This window comes from Halyomorpha halys, unplaced genomic scaffold (assembly GCF_000696795.3).
Source record: "Halyomorpha halys isolate HHAL.00 unplaced genomic scaffold, Hhal_1.1 Scaffold234.1, whole genome shotgun sequence".
Classification (NCBI taxonomy): Eukaryota; Metazoa; Arthropoda; class Insecta; order Hemiptera; family Pentatomidae; genus Halyomorpha; species Halyomorpha halys.
The window spans coordinates 347692-363078 of record NW_027111802.1 but is presented as its reverse complement, the minus strand read 5'-3'; the positions used below and the strand labels follow the sequence as shown (position 1 = coordinate 363078).

At 28.9% G+C, this 15387-nt stretch overlaps 2 protein-coding genes across 5 annotated transcripts in view; both read right to left on the bottom strand.

Moving 5' to 3' along the window:
- Positions 1-890: 890 nt before the first annotated feature.
- On the bottom strand, positions 891-6768 carry LOC106679943 (tRNA methyltransferase 10 homolog A). 3 transcript variants are annotated; one of them, XM_014419349.1, is made up of 7 exons: positions 6730-6768; positions 6069-6443; positions 5829-5994; positions 4267-4410; positions 2526-2672; positions 2305-2410; positions 891-2228 (listed from the first exon to the last, which is right to left on the bottom strand). In XM_014419349.1, exons 2-7 carry the CDS (start codon positions 6230-6232, stop codon positions 2107-2109), a joined length of 849 nt encoding a protein of 282 aa, XP_014274835.1. In that variant the 5' UTR covers positions 6233-6443; positions 6730-6768; the 3' UTR covers positions 891-2106. The 3 variants fall into 3 exon arrangements, with proteins under 3 accessions (XP_014274835.1, XP_014274837.1, XP_014274836.1); XM_014419351.3 differs by having other exon boundaries at positions 6735-6753; XM_014419350.3 differs by lacking the exon at positions 6730-6768 and adding an exon at positions 6518-6676.
- Positions 6769-9796: 3028 nt separating this feature from the next.
- Positions 9797-15387, bottom strand: part of LOC106679934 (reticulophagy regulator 3) — a 20999-nt gene continuing 15408 nt past the window's right edge. For both annotated transcript variants that reach the window (XM_014419336.3, XM_014419335.3), the window contains one exon: positions 9797-13506. In XM_014419336.3, the coding sequence (XP_014274822.1) occupies positions 13088-13506 (419 nt within the window). In that variant the 3' untranslated portion in view covers positions 9797-13087. The remainder of the gene's footprint in view (positions 13507-15387) is intronic.

Here is a 15387-nt window from a genome sequence, read left to right as displayed (position 1 = left end):
ATTTCAAACTGTTCCCCACGTTTTAAGGTACCCAGAGCCCAAACAACGAAACATGTGTAATATTTGTTTCTTTTTGTCTGACTCTGTGCATCTCCCTGTGTATATGAACAACCTAAGTAAAAAAAGAACCTTATGTGATTAACAATAAATAAATTAATAACTGTTTTGAAAATCCGGGATTAATTTCTTCGCAAAGTATGGCGGTAAGTAAAAATAGTGTGATGTGTACATACCTGATATTTTATGTTTAGAGGGGACTTCAAATAACAGAGAATCACCCGTATATATCATTTATTTGTAATAATTACCATATTCATGCTTGATCGGCAAAAATCTGTAATATTACAGCATTATTGTCTACAACTGTGAAAGTCTTTGATTTACAATATCAACACGAATAAATTATTTTTCCAATAGCAATCAGTTTCATTAATACTTATATTATTAAAAAGGGTTGTCATAGTAATGAATTGGATTGCTTCTCTGGGAATAAACATTTAATTCACTAAGATTTATTTTAAATAGCATTTTTATCATGCCATAGGTTCAGATAAACCAATAAAATATAAGCTGTGTGTATATATATAAAATGATGTGGCGTCCCATTAGGTGGTTTGAATAAACCTTAAATTCTTGTTATTGTATGAATGAATATAAGATCACTAATATTTAATGTGATTAATTTGTGGCAGATTGTATTAGTTCTCAATATAATAAAATGATTTTATTTATATTATCGTATTACTTACTTAACAGTAACCAATATTAATATTGATTTCATCAGCCATATTAATAACTTCTTGGTTATTTATTTTAGTAATAAATTAGTTAATTTATACAACAATATTTTTTGAGGGACAGTAATAAATAAATAACATAACACACAAACATTCAACAATGGAAACAATTTATGACATTTTTTTTTACATATATATAAAAAATAAACTAATAACAAAAAAATAGACTCAGGGAGTTTGAAAAATGAACGCTTAATGAACATCGTGGTCAGAAAGAACACAATTGACTGAAAAATTTAGAAATACTATCTATATCATGGATGAGGATAAGTACACAAAATAAAACAAGTAACAAATGTGATGGGTGCTTTAAAATTGTTTCTTTAAAAAAAAAAAATTTTGTAATTAAGTGAATCCAATAAGAATCCAAGTCTCTTCCAATTTTTTTCTCTAGTTTGATTAATACAGATTTTTTGACACCCATCCATAGTAGAAGAGAATCAAATCAGTAAAATAAGTACTTAAATGAACACTACATTTTATATACATACAGATATTGAACATAGTGACAAAACCCATAATAGATACAAAAATATTCTTTTCTCAAGTATTATTATCTTTTATTTGATAATAAGAATCCATTTATCTATATTTCAAATACACACAATGTAATAAATAGTAAGTGAGACTGGAGATGGCGGTAGGGGAGAGCGTGGCCAATGTCATGAGTTCAGACTTGTCATATTAAACCTCAGCTCTAGTGTTCTACATTTATTTTTTTACTTACCTATGTATGTTATATAATTACTGCGATCATAAAATTTTCGAATTAAAATTTTTCACTGAAATATTTATTTTGTAGATTTGGTAATATTGATCTATAACCCACCTCCAGCCATCTGCCAACCCCAATCTCGCTGACTATTATAATTATTCAATATACTACATTACTGACATTCTAGGAACAATGAGGATTCAGGCAAAGAGTATTTATACATAAAAATTTATGTAAAGTAAATAAAGCATACTCTTATAAATCCATTATATATAGGCAGTTGTGGCGAGAGTTGCTGCTCATTTAGCGCTATTCACATGCACCAATGATTCGTATGCGAGCAGCACTACCCTTTCATAAATCTGGTAGATATAAATTGGTATTAAAAATTTAAAATCAGATGACCAAGAAAATTGAAAAAGGGTGTTGATATAAAATAAAGATTAAAACAGATAAAAATACAGCATAAATAAAATTATTAGTATCCTTTGCACCCAATGATGCGACATTTGAAATATGAACATTAAATCCACTGCCACTGCTATGGTGACATAGCTACGCTTACTTAATTGTTTTCCTACTTTTTATAATATTTCAAATTGAACTTGGTTCAGATGAAGATTTCGGGCAAATACCCTTTCTCTGAGGAATAACTTTCATGAATGCATCTTTCCAAGATAAACCACCAGCGGCAACATTCAAAAGTATATCAAAAACTGAAAAAAATCAATTAGTTTTTTTTTAAGTAGAGAATGAAAATGCATAATCAAATTAAAATTAAAATATGTTTACCATGATCAATAGTCAAAACTTGTCGAGTTTTCATTTGAACAAATTCATCAATCGGAAGACGACCATGGCTAATGTTACGTTCGGTAGCAATTTTTAAACAAAGACCCTAAAATTTTGTTTATTTATTATTTAAAATAAAAATGTTCAACTAAATTTTATTATATGAATATTTATTGTAATAGAGATGATTAAAATTTTGATATAAAAAATAACTATTTTACCTTTTGACTGTTATGATCAACAAGAGCTCCGATAATATATGCTTTTGAGCTATCTAAACTATCAATAATATTTTCAGAATCGCTTGTTAAATATACCAATTCATCTTTCTTAAAAACATCACAATAATCTTCTGAATGAAAATTCACCTAGAACAGGAAACATTTTATTTCGATTAAAATTATTAAAGTCAATGAAATTTTACAGAAAAAAAAGTCACTTCCTTATGGAAAAAAATATAAACAAAGAAGATTAAAATCAGGATTTCAAAACATAAAAATAAATCTCATAATCCAATCCTTCATTCAAATCATGCTTTTCCTGACCACCAGTTTGGATTTAGAACATCTCATTCTTCTATACAAAAGTGCCATCATGTGGTGGATGTCATATCTTCCACATTGGAGTGTGGGATGTACTGCACGGGAGTCTTTCTCAACATTGAACAAGCTTTTGACCAAGTCTGGCACCCATGACTGCTCTATAAACTTTGGAAATTCATTCTCCCTACATATTTCCTATTAATCCATTCCTACCTCTCTGATAGAATTTTTTAAGTTAATCATAACCTAGCCTACTTATCTCTTTTTTCTCAGTCTGCTGGTGTTCCCTAAGGTAGTATCCTGGGTCTCATTGTTTATACATCTGATAATTCAACTCATCCTAATGACACATGTGTACAGTCTATAAACAATGATCCTACTAATGCATCACAAACTCGGCAGTCACACATATCATCTATTGAACAATGGTTTCACAACTGGACAATCATAATAAATTCTAACAAATCCTATGAGATCACCTTTACTCTCCATCGTAAACCTCTACTCTCCTGCCCCCTACTTTAAGCCTACTGAACAGATTCACTACTTAGGACTCTATCTTGACGAGAGACTCACCTACTTGGAATCCCCATACTAGATTGAAACGACAAGAAACTTCTCATAGATTCCGATTAATACAACACCTAATTGACAAATGCTCTAAACTTCTATTTACTACAAAAAACTCCTATACAGTGATATGATGATCAGATCTATTTGTACAAACAGTATTGAGTTTTGGGGCTCTGACAAAACATCAAATTCCTCTTGCATCCTAGTTGAATAGCAATTTTTATATCTAACTTTATAAATTAAGTTAAAATATTATAAAATGTTGCCTATTATATCTATAGTCTAGTTTAAGACTATGTCAACACTAATCTTTGAGTTGTCTCAAATTTAAGGCCACATTGGACCAGCCATTTTTTGAAATATATGCGTGCCAAGGAAAATAAGTTTATGCATCTCTAACGGAAAGTACAGAGCTGAACCTGATAAAATCAATATGGAACTAAGTAGATATTGAACAACACAATCTCATCATCACCTAGTCATCATAGTCAGATAAACGGTTTGATTAATTATACCCAAACACAAATTTGACAACAGAAAGCAGTTAAAATTTCGCTGTCTGTAGTTGATTAACTACAGACAACCAAATTATATCTAATCTATCCATTATATCTAAAATGCAATACGTGATTTAAGTTTTCGATTGTGGAAAATTTTTTTTTCAAATCCGATTCAAACTCAGATCGATCCTAAGAGTTAATACCTTAGCACCATATTACTGAGCTAGCCTGCTCTCCCAAATCACATAGATACACAATTAAACTAATACTAATGTAAATATTAAAATCAAACTTTCTAATTATATGAACTTTGTAATAAAGGAATAATTACAAAAATTTGTACTAACATCCCAATTATTATACCCATTGTTTTTCTGAATTGTATCTTTTGCTTTGCCTCTAAAATTTACCACATGCAACTGTAGAGGATTAGAGCATCTTCTATTTAGGGCATAACAATGACTGAATTGGTTAATACATTTGTGAAGATCCTGAAACAAAAAAATTTACTCGATTTAATTAAATTATAGGAATTAAATATACAACATTCAATAACGAAAACATTAGAATTAGATTTTATATAATAAGTAGAAATAATATTAAAAGGTTATACTTTAACCTATAAATTATTTTAACAATTAACTAATGAATAAAAATCCTGTTCTATTGACCGGGTTGATCCACTGAGGATTAAAAGGCAGAAGCTCTTAACACAAAAGTTGGAAAAAATGATTAACTATTCATAAAATAATTCAGGAGTTGAAATTATTAACAAACTCTCAACAAAAAGTTGAACAACATTTAGAAACAAGAAAAAACTAATCAGTAATAGTTAAAAATACTCCTAAACAGTTTGAACTTTTAAAATACTTTCCACTGGTTTTTGTTATTCTTGACTGCTGCCAAACCATTTTTTCTGTAATTAATGATACAGTCAACAATTAAATATGTACCATTCCTGAAAAAGTAACATCGTCAAATACCTCCGATGTTTTTCTAATTAATTGGAATTAAATACGAACCATGAAGAAGTTGATAACTAATGGTTGATAAAGTTAATCCAAATACAAAAAAAAAATTATTAAATTTGAATCTTCTACGTTCCGAACAGAAGATGCAAATATTGTAATTATTACAAGAAGCAGGCAGGCTATTGAGAATGGGAATATAGCTTTGAGACGGGAAACAAGAGATGGTCTCAAAGAAAATGTAGAGACCGCTTTAGTTAATACAGAAAGAATAAGAAGGTAGCAGACTTTCTACAACATTACTGAAGAAAATATTTATATATTGCCTACCTTTCGATACCCCATATCTGTAATAACACTTGATGCAAACAAAGAGGAAAAGCTGCTAATAGAACACACTATGAAATAGTTAATAGAGTTGAAAGGAAAGTGTTACGAAGAATATAAGCAGTGTGTGAACGAGATGGGGGATGGCAAATTAGGAAAAATAGATAAGTATACAATTTATTGAAGAATCTGCACTTATCTGATACCTTAAGAATAAATAAGGATTTGCTAAGCGGATGAGTGAGAACTAGCAGGTGAAGAAAATTGACTGAGGGAGTGTCTTCACTATAAGAAATGGATGGCCAAGAGTGGATTGAAGGACTGAGTGTTAGAGGATATACGGAGAGATATCCTTTTGGTGAAGGGCAGAGGCCTATATTAAAACAGATAAAGCACCACTTGAATGTGTATAAAAAAAAAAGAAAGATTGTTATGTTCAGAAAAAGTTCTCCATTAGGCAGTAATATAATACTAGCTATTACATTATAATGGCAATAGAAAAATTAACTTTCACTCTGATATTCAATCTATTAAATAAACCTAAGTTAATACACTAAATTAATTCCTTAATGGAAGAAATTAAAGAGACCTAGTCATACTTAGTACTTCTTTACCTTTTCATTCATCAAATCGTCAAAAGAAAAATCTAAAACAACCCTAACTTTGCACGAACTTAAAGACATTTTATGCTGTTTCAGTTCTTTCCTAGTTGGTCCAAGCTTAATATTATTTAGTTTTGCTTCCTCTTTTCTTTTTTTAATTTTGGCCCTCTCCTTGGCTCTAAAAATATTATTGAAGTATTTGTAAGTTAGAGAAGAAATAAAATGACTATAATTTTCAGTTATAAACAGTACCTTTTAATTGGCTTATACTCGAGCCATTTCTCCTTCCTTAGTAGTCGTTTTCTAGCTCTTTTGGACAACTCAATAGGCACTTGTTGGACATCCTCCTTTTCTTCTCCATCATCAGCAATCTTTTCATTGATGACTACTTCACAGTTTTGAATTTCCTCTGGCATCTTAATAATTATTTTACTTTAACACACTTAAAATCACTTATACTGATACCTAGGATTTTCCTAAACTGTCAATAATTTATCATATAGTGAGTTCAAAAGTGCTCATAAACACTGTGTAGGCTTTCCATAGGTAAGAAGCAATTAATTGATGTTCTTATATAAAAATCTCCAGTCTGTAACTTAAAGGTGCTGGCACATGTGACTTGGTGTCCTAAAAAACAATTTCTTTAGTTAAATTTCACTGACAAAAACTATTATATGAGTTACAAAGTTACTTTTAGTTACAATAGAGAGTTTAATATTGAATTTGGAAAATAGTTATCTTCTATGAAAGGTTGTCATGATGCTCAAATATTAAATTGAACCCTTAAGTTACATCGACAGACAATTCAAATATAAGGTATAATAATTCAAAAACCATTTATTTGAATTTAATGTTAAATTTTTATCATTTTTCTTTAACACAATGAAAATTCAATATATAATTTTGAATTTACCTGACCTAAAAATACATGGCAATCTATAACGACCCGTTCAGCTCAACATCGAGGTAAATAATTGTAGTGGGAGTGGTCAATACGTTGCTTCTGAAAGCATCGATACTGCGTGTTTATAACTATTTGTTCTTTTTTGATCGCAACCCTGACAATCTTCTTATATTTAAATTTTTAATTTAATTGAATTGAATTTGAACAAATTCAACCTTTCGCTTTGAACAGCCCTGGAAAGTGGGGCGAAACGTCTGACATTAAAATAGTTATAAACTATTTGTTCTTTTTTGACCGCAACCCTGACCATCTTCTTATATTTAAATTTTTAGGGTCAACTATATATATATATAATTACTGTTTTGTTTTCTATTCACTTTTTTTGTCTTACTTAACATTATATTTTGTTTCTTTATTCTAATATTATGATTACACATTTCATTAGTTAAATATATTTTCTTTCTCTCAATTTTATTTTTTATTTATTCATTTAATTTCCTTTTTCTTTCCATAATTTTAATTTTTAAATTATTAATAAACTAAAATACTTATATTCCTTTGCTTCAACTTTTTATTTTATTTTCTTAATTATGTTATTGTTACTTAAATATTCAATTACCTATTTATACATTTTATTTTCCACTTCTTCTATCACTTTATTTTTATTAATTTAATTCTGTACAATTATTTACTTTATGTCATTCTGTTTGTATTTTATTTTTTGTATTCATTGGTTATTTTTTTCTTCTATTCTTTGTTCTTAGCCTATGAGGGCTAGAAATTCTGACCGAACCGTTAGCACTATAAGTTATTTCAACTTATTCCTTGTTATATTCTGACCGCACCCCCAACCATCTTCTCCTCATAAACAAAAAACAATGGTGGAGATGTTACACAAGCGCTATCACGAACCCCCTTTGGTTTGTGTCCAAAAACCGACTTTCGACAGATCAGCAACTAATTTAGGCCAACTCGTACCAGCTAAGACAAATAACATGCATGACTTGACAAGCGTGTACAGGTACCTTAATACTTATCTGATTGTATTCTCTGAAGTTTTTCTAGGAATTGGTTTCTCATTATACGATCACATTCCTATAACAAGATGTGATCATCTTCACTGCAGATATTATTTCCTCAATATTAATACTATAAGGTAAGTACAAGAAGCCATTGTGAGGGTTATGCTAAAGTAGCAGGCACTATCTGCCAAGTATATGGCCACTTCAAAATTTGGGTTATTAACCACTAGGGCTAGGATGGATCCATCCACTAGTGGGGGCTTTGGATGTGAGGCCAAATCCAAGTGACCATGTTCCTATGGCAATTTGGCTCCTGAATCACAAAGATATCTTATTGTCCATAAAGAGATCAAAACTTACCTGCTAGGATATGCCAGCCAATTTAATCTTATTCATATTTATTTCCACTTGCTCTTGTCTGATCCTTGGTCACCCACTTGATATCTGGGAGTTTCAGCCCATACACAATTGGAGTAACTTGTATCTGAATTATTCTTCTACATCAGGCACTCCTTAATTATAATGGACCAGATGTTAGGCTATATTTTGGTCCCTTCAGAGGAAGAAACTTATGCCACTAAAATAACCTATATGGGAAAGCTTCAGGAAAAGGGAACAGAGGCCAAACAAAGGAAAAAGCCCAAGATGAAGCTGATGAATTAGGGGAAATATTACAGAGCAGATATATAAGTAAATAAATATAGCAGAATCCTTAGCCACAGAAAAGTAAATAATGCTTTTTAAATACATCCAGCCTTCATTTTCCTGGAGAGTGTGCAGTGGAAGTGCATCCAATGATACAATTTGAATTAATGGAAGAACCATTTATTGATGTAGAATGGTGTTCGATATCCTCAAGGGATTTTCACATCTTTATGGTCCCACTTAAGTTTACTTTTTATTTCATGTCATCTTAGTCTCTTAGACCTTTTTTTCTTCTATGCTTCAAGGAGGTATATATATATATATATATATAAAAGTAGGCAACAATAACGAGTGAAATCTCTCACACTGCATTTCAAATGCAATGCAAGAGGGGAATGAGGAATGGGATGCACCACAGGAAATTGTATTGAGTCTGCTGTCTAATGATGGGGCTCACCAGATCTTGCAATGTCTGTAGTAAGTTTGTAGTCGTCAGTCGAGTCTTCATGTGTGTTTGCCACCTTTGCGGCTGTCCTGAACAATAGGTTCGTACTGTATTGAAGGCTATCAAAAAATTTTATATGGAGCCTTTTTGGCAGTCGTAGGTACTATGTTGGTCGGCATAGGCACACCATGGAGTAGGGCTGGCCTGAGTAGACTCTCGTAAATTATTAATTTGAGGCGGAGAGAAAGATTAGGAGAAGTTAACAGATGATTAAGCCTGTAAGACTTAGTCACCATGATAGTAAGAGGCGAAATAGCGTCAGATGCCTTCAAGGGTGACACGCTGAAACACTATGCTGCCTGCTGGTCTATTCTTGCACCCTGCTACTCTATAGAACTTAAGGAGAGGACGCTTGTTCTTTTGGAAAGAGAAAATAACAGTCTGTATTCTTGGGATTTACTGTAATATTTAGCCCTTTCGGCTTCTCTGCCGGCCGTATAGTTGTTTCTGCTTTCATTGAACTACTGTAGATAGCTATATCATCAGCATAAGCCGCTAGAGCATACTTGTCATACTTGGGTCTAAGAATCTGTATTTAATATCCAAATATTAAAAGGACTAAATAAACAAAACAATAAAAATTAAACTGATTCAATGCGATTTTCCTAGATGACCACAAAAAAAGATTAGTGAAAGTGAACAAATTATGAAGATCAGTTACCTTTGTATACTTTCAGACACACTTGGCTACTTATGGTATTCCATAAATAGTGTGGTGTGACATTAGTCCAGCCAATCTCTGTGGAAAGCACTAGTGGCATTATCCTACGCACATACCAACTTAAGAAAAAATGGTATATCAACTGATTTGAAAGAAGAAGCTTAAAACAACATAATACTTCAATAACAATATCCAATAATAAATAATTATAAATTATTAATTAATTAAGGAATAAAAAAGAAATTATAAATCATAAATGACTTGTTTATTTATTCAATAAGTATGCATAATTACATCCTTACTTGAATTAAGTTTCATACAAAAATGATTAGGAACTGTTTAAAAATTAATATTAAGTACATTTTATTTACATGAAAAGTATTATTTTTTTTAAATTTTACTTTTTTGATATACTGAAATTTTAACAAATATGTTAAAAACAAAAATACACATCAAACAAAATTAAAAAAATGTATACGATATGAAAAGGTACATACATTAAGAATGACCTTATATACAAGAAGGTTAACTTACTACGATAACATAAACTTACAAAATGTTCTTTGGGATATTTTCATTTAAAATAATAATAATAAAAAAAAAAGAAGGTCAAAATAAGATTTAATTTTTTGTAAATCGTTTTAACTTTATGGCACTAATATTCTTTTAACTTTAACTTTGTTCTTTAAAAGGGTATGGACGCGAGAAAGTTTATAACTTCAAAACAAAATCATACATGATACTAAATTTAATCAATCCAAAAGTTACTTCGATGTTTGTGACTATATAATTTTTTTAATGAAATAGGAAGGGTATTATTATCACCTATAACTCTATGACTACAATATTTATAAAAAATTAAAACACAAAACACTTGTACTAAACTATACGTAATCACAATCCAGCAGTTAGTAATAAACCAAAATTGCTAAAATATTAATTAAAATGTCTAGACACACGTATTCATATAAACGTTTATGAACTAAGTAGAAATATATTTTTATATACATAGGCTATATAAAAATCACATATCAATATATCTAGCACCATAAATAGGAGATAAAAATACTTATGATTACAATTCAAAAGAATTACTATAATAATAATAATAAGTCAAAACAACAAAACTGGCGACCAAGAAACAAATACATATAATAAAACGTTAAATCAAACAAGTTAAAATTTTAAAAACAGTAGACAGTTAATAATTCAATAAATAAAACTTGTTTTAGAATGTAAACTATACCATGAACTAAACACAATACATTTGTCAGTCAATCAATGGAAAATGTATCATATTTTCCATATTATATTATATGATACGATATTCAAAAACATATGTTTATTAATTAATATGTTGTTACACGGTATATATATATATCAAGTTAAACCTCCATTTTTTATAATTTGATTAGCCTTTATATATATTTTTTTTTTATTTGGAAAAATATTTTATATACTTCCTTCAAAAACTTAAATGGCTTGGTCAGAAAAGTAAACTAATGGTCGAAAATCCATGAAAAAAAAAAGGAAGAATCTTAGTGAAAATAAAATCATTCGAAAAATTGAATGAATTTAGGTCTAGTTATTAAACATTTTAAACATGATTTGTTACTTTCAGTGCAAAATTTGAAAAATGAGCAACTTCTCAAAGTTGCTTGATAAAGCTACTCCTTATTCAGCAAGATTAATTTTACATATTTAAAATGAACAAGTATTTGCTGATGTATTTTCAGTAAAGTGAACGACACTAATTCATTCACTGGATTACACGATTGTATTAAAAAAAAAAACTAAAATTCAATTTTTACTTGAAAAAGTAATAGGAATGAGTAAATAGTATAGTGTAATACTTGCATCGCTAATTCCATAGATCTGCTCTAATGGGACGGATTGGCCAAACAGAGATAAAAACAAAAAGGGTCTTAAAAACTGAAACAACAAAATCTCAGGCTTCCACACTGAGATAGAAATGAGTTAAATTATATTGTGCAGAACCTTTCTAATAGAATTATTTCTATACTAGAAAATAAGACAATCCCAAAAAAAAAAAAAATTTAAACTGAAGTTAAATTAAAATCCTATATACATAAAATGTATATATAAATACATAAAATAAAATTGTAAATTATTTATCATTAAATATATACTTGCATTTATCAATAATCAAGTAATATTGTTTAAGATTTGGTCTTAGTTAAAAAAATTAAATTTGATTTTCTTTTTCCACCATGGATGCTACCACCACAAAATTTTATGGCAAAGGTGGTTACTCTGTATGCATTTTTATTTAAAGTTGTATTATAAAATCAATAGAATATAGGGAACTACAGATATAGTATATAGTAATTTCCTGTAAATAATTATGTTATTTTACATTTACTGACTAAATATAAAAGAAATCTAAGTATAATTAGCAAATAAAAATTTCACTTTTTTCAATAATCGAGGCACTCAGATGTGAAACATGGTATCTGATATTAGTTATAAATTGAAATTTTTACTTTACCGGATTCTTTAGGGCTGATTTTACAATTTTTTTTTAGAAAATTTGCAGTTAAAAAAAAATGTCAATATTGAATTATATTAAGTGAATCCAGTTTTGTAATTAACAAATATTTTAACATTGAAAATTTTTTACACTAACCATGTTTAACGACCGAGTGCCTCAATTTACATTGCCTATTTTTTTATTTTTCACATGCGGTAGTAATCCAGATTTTTTTAATACATAAAAAAAAAAACTATTGTCGCCAAAATATATTTAACAATTTTTTTTTTTTAATTCATCCAACTTTACAATGTTATTATAAGCAGAAAATTATCAAGTGTCTACTGTAAATAAAATGGTTTAAAAAGAACAAACGATAAAGTATAAAGAACAAAAAATACTATCAGATAGCAGAGATTAATATTTCATTATCTTTGAGTTAAGCAATGCGAGTTTCAAGAAATATAATAATTGACTATTTATTTACTAATAGAGCGTCAAGTAATAAAGATTTAGTAAATAGTGAAATGCTGATATTACGTCAATAAGTAGCTTGACAAACTAATTTTGTATATTAAGTGATATAGAACTGAACTGAATAAAATTCTGCTACCTGGCTAACAGCTAACTACAATAAAATTAAGATAATACACTTAAAAATACAATTACACAGCAAAATGTTGGGTATTTTTTCTCCTTTCTGAAGTGAGTTTTTCAGAAAATAATAACTGGAAATTAACTAAACCAGTAATTATACAATGTTGAAAGATTGTTGGAAATTGTCAATTATTTAGAACAATAATAATAGAAACGCTACAATTGCTTGAAAAACTATTTCATGATAGGTGTAAGAATTAGGGTCATCTAAACTTCTCATTTATAAAGAACAGTACATAAAAGCTCTGATTTGAGCTATATGGTCGGAGAAAAGGAGATCAGGGGACAGGTACAACAATAATATACATGTATGTTTTTTTTTTTTGTCTGAAATATAAAAATATTATAAAATCATTTATCATACAAAAAAAAGAAAGAAAAAAGTTTTATGAATCTTCATCTATAATTTCGAACTCGCTATCACTATCTTCTTCCAATGGTGGAGGTAAGACTCCTTCTCCAGTAGCCCTAAACTGAAGTCTACCTGAAATAGTAGGAAAAGTTTTGTATATAACTCCGGTCAGAGCACTTGTAAAACCCGACGTACCCGAAGGGTGAGTGGAATAACTTCCGATATCGGGGAAAGAAAGGTCTCTCACTAAAGATGCTTCCTCTTCAGAAGAGTTTCCATTAAAGTGAGTATTTTTAAAGCTAAGCACATCTGCTTCAGAATCTGTTTCTGAATTTTCATCAGCTCTTTCTAATTTATCAGTAATCATAAACGAATCAACGGTATCATTTGATGATTCATCGTGTTCTGGTATCAGATCGCCCACTGATGAATCAGATGATGGCGTGGATAAATCTTAAACAAATCACAACCACAAACTCTATAACAAGTAGTATCAAATATAAAAATAACACTAGTTGTTATAATTAATTTTATCGATTTCTTAGATAGAGGATTAAATATCTGATAATATGATTACTATGCTAGTTAATAAATGAATTAGTAGTCGTAAGAATAAGAAAAATGTAAAATATAAAAATTATGAAAACATCTTGAAATAAATTTAAAATAACTCAATGCGATATATTTATTATTATTACTATAACTGTTAATGATAATCCTTATTATAATAAAATCAAGAATTTAATACTTTAAAATAATATTTTAATAATAAAATTCTTCTACATACAAAATTCTTTAATTAGATTAAAATTTATGAAATACGATAAAGTAAAAATGAGTTTCAGATTCAAATTTTAGCTATTCTCAAATAAGTTTTGGACTAGGAACATGTGGACTTGATTATTTAAAATCATTACAAAGAATGGTTTTATTTTTAATTTATAAGAGCTAAGCTATGAGCACTGAACCCCTTATGAACTTTGTCCGCTAATGAATTAGAAAAAGTTATATTGAGAATGTCAGTATTTATTTGAAAAAATATTGGTAAGTAATCGAAACCGAATTTATAGCAAGAGCTTCACCTCCTCTATTCAACAGATAATTGAAGTAGATAAAAACATTGGAAATTTCAATATAAACTACAGTAGAATCTTACTGGATTAACCAAAGGTAAAAATAAAATAAATAAATAAATAAAGTGCAGAGAAAACAATAAGATCACCGATAGTAATTATCATAACATAACCGATCTTGCAACAAATATTATAAAACTCAAAGATTTTAGAAATATTTACATGTTATTAAGTTTTATAATGTATATGTTAAAATATAATAGAGTAAAAAAAAAAAAAGAATACAAATTTTATTAAGGCTTAATCAGGCACCTGCATTTGCACCTCACCCGTTAACACATCAGTCTAAAAACCGAAACTAAAAAAAAACAGGAAAAACTGAGAGCGATCAATCCTTCCCTATTCCATTTCATGACATTAATTTCAATATGTTCACAGCTTTTTTTATCTTTAGTTTAACAATTATACTCTATGCAGTAACAGAACTACTATCCGTATTACCCACCTCAAAATACCGTTAAATAAGAACTTTTATAGCAACAGAAAATTACAAACATTTTTATTTAAATATATATAAGAAGATGGTCAGGGTTGCGGTCAAAAGAGAAACAAAAATAGTTTACAACTACTTATTTTCCGATGTTTCGCCCCACTTTGCAGGGCTTCATCAAGGCTAAAAAGATAAAAAAACAAAAAAAAAACTGAGTATTACAACAATACTCTTACCATTGTTACTTATTTTTTATTCTAATCATTGTTTATTCAGTTTACTTTATATTGATACCATTTTATATCTTCCTTCCTTTTATTTATATGTAATTTCTTATCACTTTATTTTTACATAATATATATCCTAGCTTAAATTGCCTTATTGTAGTAATATTCTCAGTTTTTTTTTTGTTTCTTTTTAGCCCTGATGAAGCCCTGCAAAGTGGGGCGAAACCTCAGAAAATAAATAGTTGTAAACTATTTTTGTTTCTCTTTTGACCGCAACCCTGACCATCTTCTTATATATATTTAAATAAAAATGTTTGTAATTTTCTGTTGCTATAAAAGTTCTTATTTAACGGTATTTTGAGGTGGGTAATACGAATAGCAGTTCTGTTACTGCGTAGAATACAATTGTTAAACTAAAGATAAAAAAAGCTGTGAACATATTGAAATTAATGTCATGAAATGGAATAGGGAAGGATTGATCGCTCTCAGTTTTTCCATCTTCTTATATATCAATTTTTATGGTCAACTATATATACATAATAAA